We start from the raw sequence: 19,509 nt of genomic DNA, 5'->3' as shown, positions 1-19,509 counted from the left end.
GAACAAAGGAAGTCCATCTATGTTTGAATACCAAAATAGTTGTTCTGTCCCCCAGCCCTTTCCTGAATTGAGTATTTTTGTCTTAGTCCTGAGGAGGGTCCCTGCATCCTTTGGAAGATCAGGATGGAAAATTTGACATATGGCCAATAGTGCTGTCAAAGCAACCAAAGAAATGCTGAAGTGTAAGGCCCAGTTGCAAATGCTGTCAGAGTGAAACGGTCTCATAGACTTCATCATCTCCTTCCACGCCACCTTCCTCCTCACTAAACACGGCTCCAGCTGCAATGTCTGCACATGTCAGATTATACCTTTGCATTGCAGGCACATAATAAAATACAATAAAACATTCGTATCTTGTTCATCTTATCCACTCAATGACAATGTATTTTCACTTAATCATACCATCAATTATAAAAACTATTATGGTGACATTTTTTTTTTTTTTACAGTAAAATGATATCAAAACTTTATTTCTTTGTGGGGAGCAACAACTATCTAATGATTTAAGAAAAGAAAGAAAAAGAAAAGAAAGGTAGACACATCTCACATTTACCTTTTTTTATTTAAAAAATCTTTGACATTCCAGTGTTTCTGTTTTCCATTTTCTAACAAAAGAGGGTGGTGAGATGACACTCCAGATTGTCAACCATTATTCTGAACCTCAACAACACATGTGGTCAGATCACAGACATCTTCTCCATTCAAACAGATGGGTTCAACAATTCAAAAACAAAAAAAGAAAAAAGGAAAGAAAGAAGAAAAAGGCATTTATTAGCAGATGTGTATGTGATATACACGACTGACTGGAAGGGGAGGATTCACCATGTCCTCACATTTTCACATTGCTCTGCCAAATTGTTAAAACCGTAAAACAAAAAGAAAAACCCAACTGCACACGAGCTGCAGCGGCGGCAGTCACCTGTCAGCATCTCCTCCTTTTCTCTCCGGGTCATTATATCTCACTGGTTATTGATAACAGTAGAAGATGATCGTTTTTTCCACAAACTGAGAAGACGCTGAAGCTGATGATGTTGTTTTGGTTCACGAGTCTTTTTTTTTTTTTTTCTTTTCCCCAGAGGGGGAAGAGTTGGTGGGAATGACAAAAAACATGAACACAGGACAAATGTGATAGTATCTACTGCAGCTGCTCTTAAAACTCACTAATGTCCTCGCACACGCTGTTCTTTGAAAAGGCTGCCTCCACTTTTATTTACAATTAGGTCCAATGTCTGTCTGTGAAACGCACCTCTCTGGGTTTGAGCTGCTAACGACCGAAGGGAAGAGCCGCCCCCCCCCCCCCGCCCCCCCCCCCCCCAACATAATATCCTACAAAAACTGCTCGCTGGCTGAAAATAACTGTCTGCTGTACAATCAGATCTGGGTCAAAGTCGCCAAAATCCTCTCAATCATCCGGACTGAACCAGAACTCACGTGCCAAAATATACACTTTAGCATCCGGCCAATTGTGTCCATTGGCGCCTTTGTATTTGTCATTTTGTCAAAACACACACACACACACACACACACACACACACAAATTTCTAATCGGGGTTTTTCCTTTTTACTCGAATGAAATAAAGTGGTTGCACACTGATGTATTTATCACACTGCTACTAAGACGTTGCACGTGTGTCGAGGGGGAATCTGGTGAACAGTCACGTTTAAATAAATCACATACGGTCTCTTAAATATCTATCGTCAGTCCAGTCGTAAAGGATTCTGCTTCTTTGATCCATGCCTGATTTATTCATTTTTTCTTCTTTGTGCTGGAACAACCTCATTCACACAGACGTGTTCACAAGCAACACTTCTACTGGTGGGAGAGGAAAGGAAAGGAAAGGAAAGGAAAGGAAAGAGGAAAAGGGAACGGGAAAGGAAACGGTGGCAGACAATTCAAATTTTAAAAAAAAAATGTCCTGGTTATTGAACTCATACCAACATTGCTCATTATAATACTGCGACTACAGAGGTGGCTTCACTTTCAATACCAAAAGCGACACACAAGATACACACAGGAAAAAAAAAAAAAAAAACACACACACACGAGACAAAAATAATTGTTGAATGAGAAACTTCAATCCGAAGGCTTTCTGCTGGTAGCCAGGTGTCCATGTCTCCACAGAGCGCATCATCAGTTTAATGAAAATTGTGCCTGTTTGCTCTTTAAAGAGAGAAACAGCTGGAAAAGCAGCACATTGAAAGAACTTTCCTCCTCAGAGTGAAGTGTGTGTGTGTGTGTGTGAGTGTGTGTGTGTGTGTGTGTGTGTGTGCGTGTGTGTGTGAGTCTCTGTGTTTTACTTCGATTGTTGTCAGTCACCGGAGGAAAAAAAACAAAAACCCAAAAACAAAAGTGAGGAATAAAGATGAAACGTAACTGACCAACAAACAGTATAGTGGTTTATTGTGTCTTATATTCTCATTTAGTCAATGAATTGTGGTAGTTGCTCTTTACTATGTACAATAATTTATTAGATTAGTTCATCTAAAACTGCTTATTCTTTTTTTTTTCCTAATTTGCTCTATTGATTTTAAAGGAGCATGTGTGTTTTTTTTATTATTTTTTTGTATTTTTTTGTAACTGCTGTATAAATTCATGAGTTTACTTACAAGCTTATGTGCTATAAGAGTTGCAAATGTTCCAGAGGTGTGTGTTGAAGTGAAAGAAAAAGAAAAAAGGTCCAGACTGAGAGCTCACAAACGCGGAGTGAGAAACACGCGGGGGGGTGGGGGGGTCAGAGGTGACTGGGTTTGTCGGGGGGGGGGGGGGGGGGGGGGACTCGTAGGTTAGCTAGTGGGCTGAGAGGTGGTGGTGTGGGGGGGGCTGGGGAGGGGAGGGGGCTGATGGTGGGAGTATAGTCATCTTAATTTGGGGTGCGTGGTGCCGTTCAGATCTTGAGGTTCTTTATAGTTTCCGCTCTCTTCTTGAGCAGATCTCCCGCCTCCTGTAGCGAGCGCAGGTAACTGCTCTGCACCTTGTCCATAGCAGCCTTCGCAAACGACGCCTCCTCCTGAAACACACCGGAGGAGGAGGAGGAGGAGGAGGAGGAGGAGGAGGAGGAGTCAGCAAATCTCACACACAACATAACCTTCACATGTCATGATACAGGCGGGTCAGAACTTCAGCTTCTGTAAGTTACTGACAGAATAATCGTGACCTAAATGTCAAACAAATCTCCGTTTTAAATGAAGCTTCATGTAAAATATATTTTAGCGGTTTATCTTCCCGTCAAAACAGCACTTTCCTTTGGTACTACATTTTTCCCCCAACCGCTGAACGACCGTATTCCTACGCACAAGCGCAGCTACAGTTCAGACTGTATCACAGGTCAGACAGAACTTCACTTTGTTTTAATGGAAAGATAAACAGCTGAAACACTTTCTGCTGAATCTCCTGCAGTAACACTGAATATATAACTATAACACAGACGACCCCTTTAAACACATTCATCAGCTGAACATTTGATGGTTTCAGATTCTCAGTTGTAAGAATTTGCCTCTCTTCGTTTTCATATGTGCTAAAACTAACTTTGATTGAACACTTTCACATCAAAAACAGAAGGAAAGAAGAGACGAAGTGTCCCAGAGGCGAACAGCGTTCACATCAGAGGAGCTCCGTGTTTCAAAGTTTATATTCTGCTCCGTGTAGCTTTTATTTTTCTCTCCATATCAGAAGGAAACAACAACAACAACAACTGAGGAGCTTCTGATCGTCTTTCTATGAACATGTTAAAACAAGAGAAACTGCACACTAACCTGTGTGTATCCTTCCAAGCTTAAACTGGCTAGTTTAAGGGCCGTCATGCCAGTCTCCTGCCCCTTTATATGCTCCAAAGCCTGGGTGAGCAGGTCCTGCAAGCTCCCCGACAGCTCCTGGAACCCACACACCACCACCGGCTGCAACACACACACACACAAACCATCAGTGGGCAGCAACAGAAGATTGTGTTTTTACAGCCTGTATATACCTGGATGTACCAGAGGACGAGAACAGGTGGGGGGTGAGGGGTGGGGGGGGTGGTGGACTGTACCAGAGCTGTGTTTGCATCCTTTTTCTTCTTCTTCTTCTTCTGTAGACTGGTCTTGAGAGGTCGGAGGATCTTGGCACAGTAACTAGCCATCCACAACACTATGCACACCGTCTGTGCAGAACGACAGTGAGACGTTACAACACGACCACGACATATTCAATGTGTTTGTGTGTGTGTGTGTGTGTGTGTGTGTGTGTGTGTGTGTGGACGCTGCGATGTCTCACCTCAACAAAGAAGATTAGGTTTTCTAATAAGGAGGGTCGGGTTTTTAATTTGCTCTCTTTCATTTCCAATACATCTCCTTTGCATTTATTCAGTATTTCTGTGGAGGGACAGACGGAGGGAAACGTGAGGCACGAAGGACACAGGATGAAGATCACAATTGTTTATTGCTGCTCACTCACCTTGAAGCTGTACTACTAATGATTTGAAACCGTTACAGATCTGGGTTTGAAGCTCCGATGACTCGTCTGGGAAGGCGCAAAGACGGAGAAGTGAGTGTAAAAGCATCGAGAAGATATTTGAGCTTCATGTTACTGCAATTTATCTTTTAAATTTACCCAGTCCCACAGTCTCCAGCTCCTGTAGGTGGACAGACAGCTGGAGGGCCGCAGCCTGACACTGGCAGCTCCCACTGGACAGAGCTGGGGCCAGGCGGGTGGAGGGGGGTCCCAGGAATGGATACTGCAGAGCAACGATAACATCATTACAGCGACGCACTCCGCACGTTTCATGTGCAGATATTACTTTGTAAACTGGTGATGTGGAGTGAAACAGCAAGGTGAGGTTTCCAGAACAGGTACGCACCTGTATGCTTTTCTCTGCCATCTGAGCGGCCGTCTGCAGAGTCTGATGGAGCTGGGCGAGCAGGCTGCTGAGGATCGAGCTCTTGTCCCCGACGCCGTTCTCGTTGGTCGTCTCGGAGTTCTGCTGCGAGGGCGCGTGCCCCATGCCGGCCAAGTAGGCGAGGAGGCGAAGCGTTAGAGAGCGTATCCTCAGCCAGACGGACTCCTCCTCTAGAGACCGACGCCGGTGCTCGTCGGTTATCTGTCTGCGGAGGGGGAAGAGGCGGAGGGGGTTGATCTGGGGTACGAGGACTTCTGAGCGGGAAACATGTGACTCCGTCTCTGCGTTCAGTGATTCTTTACCTCTCTTTAGGGTCCCAGCTGGTAAAAACCGTTAGGTCTCTGTTGTCCCTCATGTTATCCCAGGGGATGTCGTCCTCCTCTGCAGACAAAGACATGGCCTTCACACTTTCCTCCAGACTCAACACACTGGAAGACGCATAAAAAAAAAATAAAAAAATAAAAAGAAGACGACATGTGAGTGAGAGATTCAGCTCCACAGGTTTCAATCGTTACACTTCAGTGTGTGTTATAATATTCTCACATATCAGCCTCAAGGAACAGGTCCAGCAGCATCCTCTCAGTGCGGACTTGAGCAAAGTGCAGCGATTGGTTCAACCTGTTCCTGAGAGCGATGAACTCTGGGATTTTCTCAAACGCACCATACTTGTACGCCTGGATGATATACTCTGAGGTCTGGAGGAGGAAAGAGGGAGGAGGAGGAGGAAGAGAGAAATAAATTAAAGGATAAAGATGAATTAACAAGGTAATGTGAGAACCAGAGTTCACGTGTCTCAGAAATCTAATAAAGAAGTGGGATAAACTTACATCTTTCTGGTTGGAGTGGAAAAACCTGAGGGAGAAATTACAGGACTGGGAGGCTGCAGCGAACTGACCCAATGACTCAGCATAACGCGTTAACAGAAACCTGGGAATGAAAAGGAAGTGGTAAGAGCGCATGTTGGTCTGGGCTCGTATTTATCGAGCATCTCAGAGCAGGAAGTCGGTCTGAGCTGGACACAACTGGCTCTTTAAGGCATTTTAGGTCCATAAATAAAAAGCATTCAGAGCAGAGGAGATGTTCGTGTTTTAATCACCTCTTTTTGACGGATATTTTGCAGGATGCGAAACTAAAGGCTCTCACAGCTTTATGGAAAACAGGGAAGAAGCAGCTTATCATTATTCTGTCACCACTGATAAATAAAACTCCGATCACTCACACAGCTCTCGACATAATTCATTCATTCACATGTAAATTAACTGAGAAAAAGAAAGTCCTAATTTACTTGAATGACCAAAGAGGGAGCCGCGAGATACGTTTATTGCTTTTCCCCATTTCATTGACTATATAATTGTTTGAGGAAGTGTTGTAAGAGTTTTGGATCCTTCTTTATATTTCTTTTCTAATCCATGCGAGTGACCTGCCAAGGTTTAATTACAGCCTAATGAAAAGACTCGTTAAATCATTTTATAAAGTCAGTGTAGGAAGCTTCATCAATGACTCTTTGTTCTCTGAGGTGATTCTTCCGAGGGATTCTGAGAAGTTCGTTATAAACACTCCTATGTACTCACCCTATGGTGTCGTGCTGGACGTGCTTGGCGTCCAAGCTGGAGTACAGGTCCACGACCGGCTCGAAGGCTCCCAGGTGACAGTAGAGGAGCAGGAGCAGCAGCTTGAACTGGGCGTTGGAGGAGCTGTGAGACAGACCCTCCTGCAGGAGACCCAAACCCTGCCACACCATGTTCTCGTCCCCTAAACACCCGGAGCGACACGTTCAGAGACTCGTCATCACTGACGCACAGAAACATGTGGAATATACGAGAGACAGAGAGAGAAACACTCACCAGTCTCTGTCCACAGGTCGATGAAAACATGAGCTGCCATGAGACAATACATATCAGAGAACTGCAGCTCCGTCTTCAGAGAGTTCTTCCCTGAGAGAGAGAGAAACAAGTCGCAGATGGATCAGAACCTGAACCCCAGAAATCCACAGTTCAGTTCCTATTAAATGTTTGTTTTTTTTCAAAATAAAAGTGATAAAAGTGCACATTTTAAAAGGGTCTTTTATTGTGACCAACGATACAACGATATGCTACACCTGTCAGGTGGATGGATGATCTTGGCAAAGAAGAAATGTTCACCAACATCGATTTAAAGACATTTGTGAACAAAATCTAAGACATGAACTCTTTGTGTGGGTGTGTGTGTAGAAAAAGTTTTAGATCTTTTATTTCAACTAATGAAAAATGGAAGTGTTGCATTTATATTTCTGTTCAGTATAACTGAAGAATATAAACCTTTTTCTACCGATCCCTTTTCCTCATCTGTCAAAATGAAGCTGAACTTCTTGCCCCTCGACATCTGAGCTGCATAAAACTGCCGTTTAGAGCAACATTAAAATCTTATGATGCTGTTTAAGCTCAGTGACCAGACAGAAAGAAACCCTGTCTCTGCCTCGTTCCTTATGCAAATGTGTTGATGTGTAACAGAGCAGAGAAAAGGTCGGGCGAACATGAGAGAGAGAGAGCAGCGACGGAGCGAGCAGGAGAAACACGGTGAAGAAGACTGTGTGACCTTTCTGGCTTCTTCACTCTCCTGTCTCACATCCATCGAAACCTCAGAGTCACGCAGCAGTTTGATTTGGCGCTCGGTTCTCCAGGTGTGGCGGAAACACAAACAACAATCTGCTAAAGGGACTTTTCACTGCCACCATGATGAAATCCCTGCAGCGAATGTGCCGGACAGGTGATTTCCATTTCTCTGATCGCTGAGAGCGAGTAACACTCGGAAACATCTTGCATTCACACTTTGTTGTTAATAAAGTCTTAAATCTGTCTGGTGCGGATGATTTTATACGACTTGACGTCTCTCTGCTCCGCGTGATCTGATTATCCTGAACAGACGGAAAAGCCACGAGGTCTAAGAACGAACAGAGACGATGTTCTTACCGAACTTGAGCCCGTGACGATAGTGAGCCTTGAGCTCCGTGATAAGCCGCAGTTTCCCGTCCACGTCCAGACCGTGATGCAGCCCGAGCGCTCGACTCAGCTGACACACACACAAATGCCTCTGCAGCGCTTTGGTGTCCTCTGGAAAAGCAAATCCCTCCTCTCCCTGCTCCCCCAGTGGCACCGCTTCACTCAGACGGTTAATGAACTACAAAGGTAAAAAGGGAGAAATGTGTTTAACAGACTTCACAAGCGGCAGCTCAACAACAACAACAACAACAACAACAACAACAACAACAACAACAACAACAACAACAACAACGCTGCTGTGACTCGGCCTCACCTGAACGTGCTGCTCAGGAGCGAGCAGATGCAGGTATATTTTTAGGTCGGTGATGCAGCACGGTTTGTCTCCAAACTTCCCAAAGAACTGCACCATCAGCTCTAAAGGCTCACCTGTTTCAACCCAAACAACAAACTGTCACACACACACACACACAATAAAGCTGGAGCACGTGGCGAAGGGTGGATTTACAGTGTGTGTGTTTTACCCAGCAGGCTTTCTTCTGGACAGCCTCGTTCTCTCAGTCTGTGAATCAATTCAAGACGAGCTAAATACGGGCCTCTGAGTGAACGGGAGTCTTTGCCGTCCTCCCCCTTGATTCTCTCTTCCACAAACCTCACCACCTCCGCCACAGTGTGGTGCACCGCACCCTCCGAACAGCTGGACACACACACACACACACACACAGACGCAGATCAAAGCTGGATAATAATTGTATTTATACGTTTAGAAAAACTTGATGCCCTCAAAAGTTTGGCGCTAAAGAAAAGACCAGCACCACAGGAGCTCATGGTGAATCAAGGACGACTCAGCAGGTTGAGTATTTCTGCAGGTGAGGTGTGTGTTTGAGGGATGAGCTCTAATCACTCAGCCAGCGTGTCATCCCAACTCCAGCACACTGCTGCGAGCACAAAGTGAGGATGGATGTAATCAAACCTACAGGCTGAGTTTCTCTGAGTTTACTGCAGATGAATCAGTGTCTGTATTTATAACAGCTAACATCTTTTCTGAATTACTAATCCCCTTAGTTAATATCTGATCATCACTTTCCGAAACAGCTGAACACCACTGGTAATATCAGAGCGTTTATTATGAGGCACATGGAAATGAGGATGAAAGCTACTGTTCTATGTTCGTTTACTGTGTTAGTAAAGCTGGGATCTGTTGACATCATTTTTAGAAATAAAAGTAAACCCTTTCTTATAATAACAATAAAAAACAAAGATTTGAGGATAAAAGAAGCTGAAATAAAAAGGCTTTGTACTCACTGCTCGCCTTCTTGTGGCGGACTCCACGACTGATCCATCAGGTGGAAGAGAGATTCAAAGTAGGAGGGATAGAACTGCCAATCATCAGGACTAGAAACAGAAGCGCAGCAGTTTGTTACTGATGTGTACCGTCTGTGCTTCTTCTCATGTGTCTTAAGGTCGTGCAGCAACACTGATCATTTTAGTTTGTTTTTGGCGCAGGATGTAAACTTGGTGAACTGTAACTGGAGCCTCGCCCTCGCAGGCCAAACGCACACGGCGTAAAGACTCGGGAGTGTCGGCTGATACTCACTTCTTGAGCAGCAGCTTGTGGGCCAAGGCGTTGCACTCCGGCCAGCGCTGTAGTCGCTGGTACAGCATCATGCACTTGTTTTCTCTGCTCTGCAGCTCGCTGGTCAGCTTCTCTGCGGGAGGACACGTCAACGTGAGGCGAGGACGCGTCTGAACGGACGCCACGTCTCATCCCATGCTACGTTTCTACTTATCGTTAACGTATTTCTGTGAACGTAGTATTTTATCAACCTGCCACTTCATTGGTTTTTTTTTAGAACATCTTGCCTGACGCTGGCACATTCACAGAGATGTTGATTCATGAGCTTTGTCCTTATAAATAAAAGAACATTAACTGAAAGGACGTGATGCGGGATCAATGACTCACTGACACACCCTGAGTGAAGAAACGAGACACATGAAGGAACTCGCTCAACTCAGACCTTACAGGTACAGAAACAGAAGAAATCATATGTGTACCTACCCCCCAGCGGGCCCCTGATCACCTCCAGAGCCTCTACACACTTTCCCAAGCGCTCCAGGATCATGAAATACAGCTGCACCTACAGTGACACATAAAAGCCAGAAACACATGTAGTTACTAGAAGTATCTGCTTGTCTGGTAGTTAGAGAATTAAAGGAGACCGACTGGAAATTACATTAGTAAAGATTTGTGTTTTTCACCTCATCAGACGTTGTGTTTTGCCTGGAGAGCGCGCAGGTGTAACACTGTACAGTTAGTGTTTTATAAAGATCATTTAAAATGATAGATTCACAGTTTTTTCATGTCAGGCATGCAGATCTAAATTTCAACAGTTTATTTTAAATTTTAATTATTCCTCCTGTTCAAACTGGCCGTTAAAGAGATAATGTAAGAGACGGAGGATGAAATCTGCAGTCCTCATTTTAATAAATTCATTTACAGTTTTACAGTACTTCGAGGGGGGGGGGGGACCTGTGAACCTATCCTTTAACCTCTGGGAGCCTCTGACAGATCATGTGACGTGTCGGACTGCCACGGAGGGAAATGGGTCATAATCGTCTGCAGAAACCGACTGAATCATCTGTGCACCAGCCAAGAATCGCTGCTGTAACAGAACGTCATGAGGAAGTGAAAAAGATAAGAATCTTTTCTTTCCTTCCATTTTTATAAAACTGAGCCGTTTCACATTCAGGCCCATGCGGTAAATATCCAACTGCAGAGGTGTCGGTAAAACTGCGCAACAAACAACTTCTCTACAGACATCTGACTCACCTCTGCTTCTGCTTCGATCTTCTCCTCCTTCACCATTTTCTCCACCATGCGTTCAGCCAGAGGCAGGAACATGGTCTGGGCCAGTTTTTCATCTTGTGCTGAGATGGCCTGAACAAAACGGAGCACGAGGATTAACGTCAGAATAACTTCCGACGTTTAAAGGGTGTAAAACGTGTGTGTCGTAAAAATCCTGCTCATACCTGCATCACCAGACTCATGACAGACCAGAAGTAATACGGATTCTTGGGGACAATTTTATACAAGGCCATCCCTGCCTGTAAAGTGCCAAGACGCAGTCGTCAACATCCTCTTCATTACTCTGATTAAGTGTCCGTCTTTTTAAAAATTACCAATGGAGCACAAAAGCCACAGCTGTTAGTCACGTGTGTTTGCATGTTCATATGCGAGTGTGGACGTGAGCGTTCTCACCTGCTGCATCTTCTTGTACTCGCCGACACGGGCGTACGCCATGAAGAGGTGAGAGTGATACTCCTCGCTGAGCGGGACCTTCTTCACTGCAGCTTCATACAGCTTGGTCACCAACTCCGCTGTCGACAACAGGGCGCCACGTTTTAACATGCAGTCATTACGCTGTTATTACCAGCCTTCGTGTGAGTGTGAGTGTGTGAGTGTGTGTGTGTGTGTGTGTGTGTGTGTGTGTGTGTGTGTGTGTGTGTGTGTGTGTACTCACGACGATGCATCTCTCTGTACAGTATGGTCAGAGCTTGTAGCGAGTTGTCGTCAGTGGGCTCCAGAGTGGCCACTTCCTGGGCCAGAGTGAAAGCTTCATCCTGCTTCCCGGTCCTCTGGAGGCCGATGGCCTTCAGGACCTGAGAGGACAACAACACGGAGTTACACACACAACAACAGACACGAATAAAACTGATTCTTGCCTCTTTCACCAGGAAACAAAACTCTTCTTGGTGCATCTGCATTTGTCTTTTCGCTGCATCTGAAGAAATGTGACTATTAGGCAAATTAGACCAATGAGACATTAAGAACCGACGCCGCCGTCTGTGACGGAGACACGCAGACACTGTTTGATGGTTAATTGTTTAATAATTAATGGTTAATTATTTCTGCTTTAGAACATAACGTGACATAAACGTTTAAAAATGAATCAGCGACTGAAATGTTGCGACTATTCTTCACTTTTGTTCCAACATCACCACTTCCTCTCTCTCTCTCCACACAGTCTCTCTTTCTTTTAACAATTCAGGAAGCCAGAAACATCACTTCTTTTTTAAGTTAATAAATAACAAAGAAAGGTCCACCCCTCGTCCTAATGTTGATACTACAGTAACAGTTCCTTATTCTTTTTTTAAATGAAGCAGCACGCAGGTTGCAGCAGAAGTGGAAACTGAGTTTGATAATTCAGAAACATTCAGATGTTTCCTCAACCATGAGTAGGTAAGGGACTTTTTTTGCAGCTGGATCTCTCACACAGGAATAAATTTAGTGTCTTCAGTTAAATGCAAGTGGAGTTCATGAGTCGCTCAAAAGGCACTTGGTCCTCTGGGAAAGTTTCTGCGGTGTAAAAAACCCCATTATTGATTCCAAATGAATAATTTCCTGTGTGAGTAACTCAGATAAGAAGTGAAATTGTCAAATTTTAAAACTTCCATCCAGTTGCTCACAATCTTTGTGGTCTGATGAAAACCCAGGTGCTGCTTTCAACACTAAGTGCTCCTGCGATGGTTTAAACCATCCTGGAGTTTGGAGAATAAACTGGTTCTCAAATGAAACAGAAACTTTACTTCTGCTGATCGATCCCGTCTACGCTGCCAGTTCCACATACGTCCACGAACATTTCTACTGCAGAATATGTTCCGTCTAATATTTCCATTCTTCTTTTGAAATACTGGGAAGCTTCTTCAGGAAATATAAAATATTCAAATGAAACAATCTCCATAAAATCTTTGGTCAAACTGATCACAGTTCAGATATAAGCGACACAAAGCAGAGAGGTTAAGAAAAAAGGTAAAGTTCAATCTATTTCCTTTTACAATTATCTCTGACTTTTAGTAGACCTTACACTATGTTCATCAAACCTTCATTGTGAGGAAAGAGAAACAAACGCAGGATGAAATGTCGTCCTCAACAAAAGAGGCTCCACAAACATTTCACATGAGACAAGTGTTTTTACTTCAGGAATATGAGACAGATGTTCAGGTCGACTTCAGCTACTGCAGCAACACTCTCATTTCAGAAACTCTAATTTGGAGGTCAACGTGTTTTGAGGTGCGGGTGACGGTGCAGTGGGTTTGTCATTAAAGCCGTCAGGTCACAGCTTTGACCACTGCAGCTGCAGCATGTGTTCATCCCCACCAAAGTGTCCTTGAGCACAGTGCTGCACTCTTCTTAGTCTGGTGAAGTGTGTGCACGTGTAGAGGTACAGAGAGAGATTATAACTGCGTTACACAACAGCTGGAGCGGTAGGTGAGGCAGTAGTAACTGCTCTGTACACACAGGGCTTCCTGTGAGATCCACGCAGAGAAGACAAACACAACTCCACGCTTCCCTGAGTCACCCACCTTGGCACAGTGCAGGTCCTTATGTTTCTTCAGCAGTTTATCTGCCTGCTGTATCGCCATTTTATTGTTGCCATTGTCAAGGTAATCTGTGAAAAACACACAGAAAACAACGTTATATTGAGGATATTCCACTTGAATGCATCACGCATATAACCAGAGTTTGAAAGCAGGGCGGAAACTGACGATTATTTTCATTAACGATTAATCTGCTGATTATTTTTTTCAATCATTTAATCATTTAGTCCATTAAATGTGCAAATGTTTGGTTTTGTTCGACCCAAAATCCAAACACACAAAAATATGTCGTTTACAATGATAAATAACAAAAAAAGGCAGGAAGTCCTCTGTGGCTTTGTTTCACTAGGTTTGTTAAATATGTTTGTTAAAAACAGTTGCCAATTACTTTTCTGTTGATTGATTAAACGAGTAATTAACACATACTAATTGATGCATCAGTAATAATAATAATAATATAATGATATAATAGTGAAACAGTCACAGAGGACATTTCTTTTGATACCTGAAGTACATTTTGATGATTATACTGAGATACTTGTTCGTGTGATGGAGTATTTCTACAGCGTGTGAAGGACCTGAATAATTCCTCCACCACTGTTTGATTCGTACCGACTGAAACTGAAGAGCATTTCACACACACCCGGACTGAGAATGAACAGCTTTTGATAGGAATTACTTTTTCTCCTTTCCGTGAAGTTTTAGCTCAGCAGCTGCAGTGAAACCAAAATGTAGTTTGAAAACTAAATAAGTAAACTCTCAATATTAAATGTTAATGTCAGTTTTAAGTTAAATGTCTATTTTATTCATGACTGCAGCGTCAGTGCTGCTGAAGTTATCAAGCCTGGATCTGAACGATGCGTTCGGGTTCCTCAGATTTCTGTGGGCTTCCGTCAACTTTGGTTGATCTGTGATGACAGTTTAAACAGAGAGAATAGACATGACATAATCACAGTGTCCTGTCTGGCACGGTTAATTTTGGCAACCAGCTGTCCTGAGGAGGCTGAACTGGGGTGTCAGAGTGTGTGTGTGTGTGTGTGTGTGTGTGTGTGTGTGTGTGTGTGTGTGTGTGTGTGTGTACACGCATACTTCAGCCTTTGCCATCCATTCAGACACACATATAGTTATGGTGTCAGCTTTACGTATTAATACACTCAGTTATCTAGTTAGACTACTACTAATGATTAATTTCTTTTTTTATGACTTGAGATTTTTATTTTGAAATAGAACATAAGTTAGGACTCAGTTCAGAAATAAACTAACTTTTTAAAATGTAAACTTTCTCTTGGAGCAACGAACAGAAGGACCAGAAACTGGGAATTTCAGTCAGTTGTAAAGCATCTGAAGAGCAGTGCTGTTTCAGTCTTTGCTTGTTTATTTCATCTTTATTAAGAAATTTGGTGTTTATTCTCATGATGTTTGACAGTGAGTCATGTGGTCAAGGAGACACAGAGGTGGTTTGTACCATGACAGGTGTTCATGTGCTTGAACTAGTGATTATTTACTTTACCTTTTATTCTCTCAATAAAATGTTAAAGTTTATTTTGAAGAAAAAAACTGATAAATCTCCAGAACAGATTCCTGAGATATGCTGTTGGTTTACTGGCTGGGTAATCGATGATGCTTTAGTATTTAACTTACTGCTCGTTACTTTCAAATACAGCTGCAGCTTTTAGTCGATTAATTGATCAATCGTTCGATAGAAAATTAATCAGCAATGTTTTGGAGAACCGAATAGCCGTTTAAGTCATTTTTTAAAGCAAAAAATGTCAGAAATTTGCTGCTTCTTGATACTTTTCTTTGTCACACCATATAAAATATTTGGACAAGACATTTGTCACTTTAGTCTGTGAGAAATTATATTGGGTATTTTATGTTACAGGTGCAGTTTAGTGGATTAATGAAAGGAACTAATTTGATAACAGATTGACCATTTAAACCATTTAAGTGTCAAACATCCATTCCAACTCATCATTGTTGTTTTTCTCAGTTCACTGTGACACTTTATTCATTATTCATATATTTTGGACTGTTGTTAAAACAAGGCTTCAGGACATTGTTTCCCCGACTTTCTGTCATTTTAAAGACAAGACGATTAATTGAGAAAGTAAGTGACAGATTAGTTAATAACAAAATAATAATCATTAGTAGCCGCCCTACAATATTTCCCTCTGTGACAAATAATGGAAATACTCGAGTAAAGTACAAGTACCTCAAAAATTGTACTCCACTACTCGACAGTAGAAAGCAGCTGTCAAACAGCCGGGGTTCCTACCAGTTCTATCATTTACTCATAAACAAAAAGACAATAAAACTCCACTATTTCGACTATTCAGCAGCACAGTACAACGCTTATTAACAGGTCCATGCTAACTTGCTAGCAGGCTAGCGCCTCTCATGTACAGGAGTTAGCTTGAAGCATTGTCCTTTAACTGTTATGAGCCTAATGCTAACTAGAAGCTAACCGCATTACATTTAGTTATCAGGAAACAAAGTGGTTATCGGTTCAGACTGGACCCGGACACCCGACCACAAAGTAAATACCTGTCAACCGGAGGCACAATAACCCACATTTCACAATTAAACTACTTTTCTTTTTAGCGTGGAAGCGGCTGCAGCATGTCCGCGGCTAGCTGACACATTAGCAGGCTAGGCTAGCTGTCAAACAGCGACCGTTAGCACGAGAAACTCTTCGAACCGGAGGACACACAAACAACCACCGAGGATGTCTGCGGGTTTAACGAGGAGACACCCGGTTTCACCCACACACCAGCCCGGGTTAGTCGTGTCCTACCTCGGGCTCGGTGACAGACCGGTTAAGGTGCACTGTCATCGGGCGCTGCAGGCAGCAGAACCCGTGGTTGGAGCTGGAGGGGCCGCAGCGCTGCCCCTCCGACTCCCAACACCCTCCACTTCAAACACATGCACCGGTACAGACCACGAGAAAGGTTAGCAAACCTCCAAACACGCATACGTGTACAAGTCCACAATGAGTCCGTACCGTATATAGGTCTGAGTCTCCTGTCGTTGGGGTCCTGCACATGGCCTCTCGCCGCCATGGTGGAGTTTACCTGCTGGGTAAATGTTCACACATGCGCACTGAGAGCTGCCCCGAGGAGCGATTAAAGGATTTAGTCTGGGCCGTTTTTCTGCCCCTCAGCACCGGAGGAAGTACTCACTGAAGTAAATGTAGTAAAAACCACACTGTGAAAATACTCCATTACCGTCAACCTAAGTAAACTTAGTACCCGGTCACAAATAGATTATTATTAGTCAGGTTCATTTTTATTTGTAAAGCACCTTTAATACACAGTGACACTTGAAGGTGTTTAACATCAGAATAAGAGACAAAGTCTAAAAAGTAACGAAATGCAATAATTAAATCATCAAATCAGCACACAAAATATCATCATCATTATTATTATTATTATTATTATTATTATTATTATTATTACAGCCTTGAGAAAACCTACAGACTTTCTGTTTATTTCATTATTTTGTATACATAACCGTACATCAATACAGCAGAATTAAAGCTGTTCAGTATAGTGTAATTCAGTATACAAGTAAGCATATAAAACGTAAAGAATTTAAATTTAAAGAAGAGTCAATAATGTTTCTGTCCCAATTTTATTTATTGTTCCTCTAAACTTTCAGATTTTGTACCTTCCTTTATTTATTCAGGGAAGTTTGACTGAGGCAAGGTTCATGGTGATGATGGTCAGTGTGGTATTTTATATCATAAATGCACCAAAGATGTTCTCAGACCCTCCGTGTCGCTCAATTTTTGTGGTGTTGCTGACTGTCACGTAAAGAGCATCATCTGCGTTCAGGCGAAACACTCCACCCAGGTAACTGTTGGATCGAGACTGATGCGTCCCTGGGGAGTATTTCCTGGACTGCAGGAGGGTCAGACTTCCCCCAGTATACTTCTGAGTCTCCATACTGACAGAATGGTGAAATACACCGTTGTCTAAGAAGAAAACCTTTGAATAGACATAATAATAACCCTCCGTCTGAATGATAAGACGGTTGTTTTTGTAGTTCATTCCATAGAGGAGAGGGTCTGTGATCATGCTCCACGCCATGATCTGCTGTCCATGAACTGCATCTGTTCCATCTGCAAATACACAAACAACAAGACAACAACAACAACATCAGACATCATGAATAATGCTAAAACCTGATGAATATAAATACTGTGTAATTCACTGAAAACGATGATAAATGATACGACAACATCTCTGGTCTCACCTGTCAGATGTGCCACTGGTTTGGAGGGAGGAACTTCCTGACCTGAGTGAGGAGCAGACACCGAGTCTCTAATGTGGCTCCAGTAACTGAAGATATTTATTTATTAATAAAAAGTGCTGAGACATACCTGCCATGAGCTTAGAGGGCGACGCTGAGGTGGCCTGCAATGCAAACAAAGGTGATTTACCTCTTGTGTATGTGTGTGTGTGTGTGTGTGTGTGTAGATGCAAAGTTATGAAAATAAGATGTAAAAGACTCCAGTCTCTCCAAATGTGAGCAGATCTTTCCAAATTTCTCCACATCATAAAACTGAATTTGTGTTTCAGATTCACTTTTTGTTTCCCTGTGATTTTATTTTTCTGCATGACAGAGTGGGACAGGTCTGTGTTTCTGGTAAAAAAAAAAAAGAGCAAAATGTCACCGGGCAGAGACCACTTCCTGTTCTTCACCCTCCCCTTGTTTCTACATGACTGTCGCAGTGACCATCCACCATCACTGACCATCAAGTCTGGTCTGTGCAGTTCTCCATAAATGACCCAGACTTTGATGCACTTCTCCATCTCTGCTCTGCTCTCTTCCCCATGAGAACCAAATACTTTCACCATCAGCAGTTTTAATTGGAGTGAATGTCACTTTTGTTTTTGTCTCAAGGCTCCTTTGGTTTAAACTGATGCTTCTGTGAAGTGTGAATCTCACAATATGCTGATGACTTTATTATTATTTCAAGCTGCACCACTGAACTCCCTCCTGGACCGGAGATATTTCCAGACTGATTACAGACAGAAAGGCAGAGCAGGCAGTTTCCTACAGGTGGCACGGGACTCAGAGAAATGCAGAAATTACATTGACATTACTTCATTATTTACTTATTTATTGTTCAAGTGACAAGTGCAATTTTGAAACTCATATTCTTACATATTTCAGTTTTTTTCTCTTTTATATATTATAGTATAAATACATATTTTTATATTTAATGTATATATTTATCTTGTGTACAAATATGTACTTTTATCTTTATAACCTACTTCATATTCTCTATTCTCTGCTGAGGGAGCAGCTGTAACTGGGGATCAATAAAGTAATGTGATTCTGATTGATTCTGATTGCAGTTGTGTGAACAGTCGTGACTGTCTTTGCATTTCCATCTTGTATTGTAAATGTTGCAGCTCTCATCAGCAACACATGACGTGTGCAGCTTTCATAATATTTGATGTTGTCATTTTATCCTCCAGTGTCACTAATTTGAGCATTTTGTTATTTTTGTCTTGACATTTTACCTCAATAGAATCAATATATCTTTATTATACTTCAAGTAATTAGATCTGTGCAGGAGGATATTCAAGTACAAATGCATAAGTCGAGCGGATACTCACAGATTCAGCTCGGTAGAGACGGTAGATGAAGCAGGCTTCTACGGCCATGCCACACAACGCCACGCTCACCATCAGGAAGAGCAGGGTCTGCGCCCCCCCCACACGCCACTGGCCCAGCCCGGGTCGGCTCTCCACCACATGCACAGAGAGAAACTTCTCCTCGGTCACTTCTGCAGGGCTCATCCTGAAACTGAGGTCCTCCAGAAAGTGTCAGAGGACGTGGGAACGAACAGAGACTCGAGACGTGAGAGACAGAGAAGTGTGAAAAAGCAGAAACATGGGTGGACCCAGCGGTGGAGGCGACTCACGTGACGAGCTGTTTTAACATTTTATCAAATTCATCTGCAATTACATGTTAGATATCAGTGTTTTATAGTTTTCTATTTATTTGGGGGTTTTTTTCTAGTGTGAATTTTGTTGCAGGTCAAAAATATAACTGGATATCTGAAAGTGAAAGCTCAATAAAAAAGGCAAAAGTTGCATCAGTCATTCCAGGAAGAATGATGATGATATCTGAAATGTTCTTTTTGAGGACGCAGAAGTGAATTACAGATATCTGCACAACACATCTGGTCTAATGATTAAACCTTACAACAAGCACTTTAGACTTTTTGGTTTATTTATATTCTGTTTAAGGATTTAAAGATTTCTCAA

The 19,509-nt window shown here is 42.7% G+C and overlaps 2 protein-coding genes across 2 annotated transcripts; both read right to left on the bottom strand.

The window, feature by feature from the left end:
• Positions 1-543: 543 nt before the first annotated feature.
• Positions 544-16,327, bottom strand: naa25 (N-alpha-acetyltransferase 25, NatB auxiliary subunit). Its single transcript, XM_056404070.1, has 24 exons — positions 16,230-16,327; positions 13,214-13,299; positions 11,371-11,509; positions 11,109-11,227; positions 10,880-10,954; positions 10,680-10,787; positions 9,909-9,987; positions 9,447-9,558; positions 9,155-9,244; positions 8,374-8,546; positions 8,166-8,278; positions 7,823-8,030; positions 6,719-6,808; positions 6,446-6,626; positions 5,702-5,801; positions 5,418-5,569; positions 5,177-5,302; positions 4,836-5,079; positions 4,589-4,712; positions 4,433-4,498; positions 4,253-4,350; positions 4,029-4,139; positions 3,754-3,894; positions 544-3,008 (listed from the first exon to the last, which is right to left on the bottom strand). Exons 1-24 carry the CDS (start codon positions 16,285-16,287, stop codon positions 2,886-2,888), a joined length of 2,916 nt encoding a protein of 971 aa, XP_056260045.1. The 5' UTR covers positions 16,288-16,327; the 3' UTR covers positions 544-2,885.
• Positions 16,328-16,491: 164 nt separating this feature from the next.
• LOC130186589 (tumor necrosis factor ligand superfamily member 14-like) lies at positions 16,492-19,349 on the bottom strand. The gene is made up of 4 exons (XM_056403798.1): positions 18,856-19,349; positions 17,610-17,643; positions 17,483-17,524; positions 16,492-17,348 (listed from the first exon to the last, which is right to left on the bottom strand). Exons 1-4 carry the CDS (start codon positions 19,036-19,038, stop codon positions 16,963-16,965), a joined length of 645 nt encoding a protein of 214 aa, XP_056259773.1. The 5' UTR covers positions 19,039-19,349; the 3' UTR covers positions 16,492-16,962.
• Between the last annotated feature and the right edge of the window lie 160 nt (positions 19,350-19,509).

The sequence above is a fragment of the Seriola aureovittata genome, chromosome 18 (assembly GCF_021018895.1).
Source record: "Seriola aureovittata isolate HTS-2021-v1 ecotype China chromosome 18, ASM2101889v1, whole genome shotgun sequence".
Classification (NCBI taxonomy): domain Eukaryota; kingdom Metazoa; phylum Chordata; class Actinopteri; order Carangiformes; family Carangidae; genus Seriola; species Seriola aureovittata.
The sequence above is the reverse complement of the archived record's forward strand: the minus strand, read 5'-3'. Positions and strand labels throughout refer to the sequence as shown.